This window comes from Cariama cristata, unplaced genomic scaffold (assembly GCF_000690535.1).
Source record: "Cariama cristata isolate BGI_N322 unplaced genomic scaffold, ASM69053v1 scaffold20746, whole genome shotgun sequence".
NCBI classification, from domain to species: domain Eukaryota; kingdom Metazoa; phylum Chordata; class Aves; order Cariamiformes; family Cariamidae; genus Cariama; species Cariama cristata.
Window position 1 is genome coordinate 1 of NW_009620604.1, and position 248 is coordinate 248.

The window sequence follows — 248 nt, forward strand, 5'->3', positions numbered from 1 at the left end:
GCTAATGCGAGCGTGTCTTCCCCGCGCGCAGGTTCCTCCACAGCCTGGGCGCCATCTTCTCCTTCATCTCCAAGGATGCGGTGGCCAAGGTTCAGATCATGGAGAACTACTGCCGCGGCGAGCAGCGGGAGAAGTACGTGTCGCTGCAGTCCATGGTGGAGTACGAGCTGGCCAACGGGCTGGTGGATGTCCAGAAGCGGTCGGAGCACCCTGACTCCGGCTGCCGCCCCATCCTGGGGCTCCAACCG

The 248-nt window shown here is 64.1% G+C and overlaps 1 protein-coding gene across 1 annotated transcript in view; it reads left to right on the top strand.

Moving 5' to 3' along the window:
* Nucleotides 1-5: 5 nt before the first annotated feature.
* Nucleotides 6-248, top strand: part of CPTP (ceramide-1-phosphate transfer protein) — a gene marked incomplete at its 5' end in the record, with an annotated part of 570 nt that continues 327 nt past the window's right edge. Inside the window, one exon of the mRNA XM_009701672.1 lies at nt 6-238. Coding sequence (XP_009699974.1) covers nt 6-238 — 233 coding nt within the window. The remainder of the gene's footprint in view (nt 239-248) is intronic.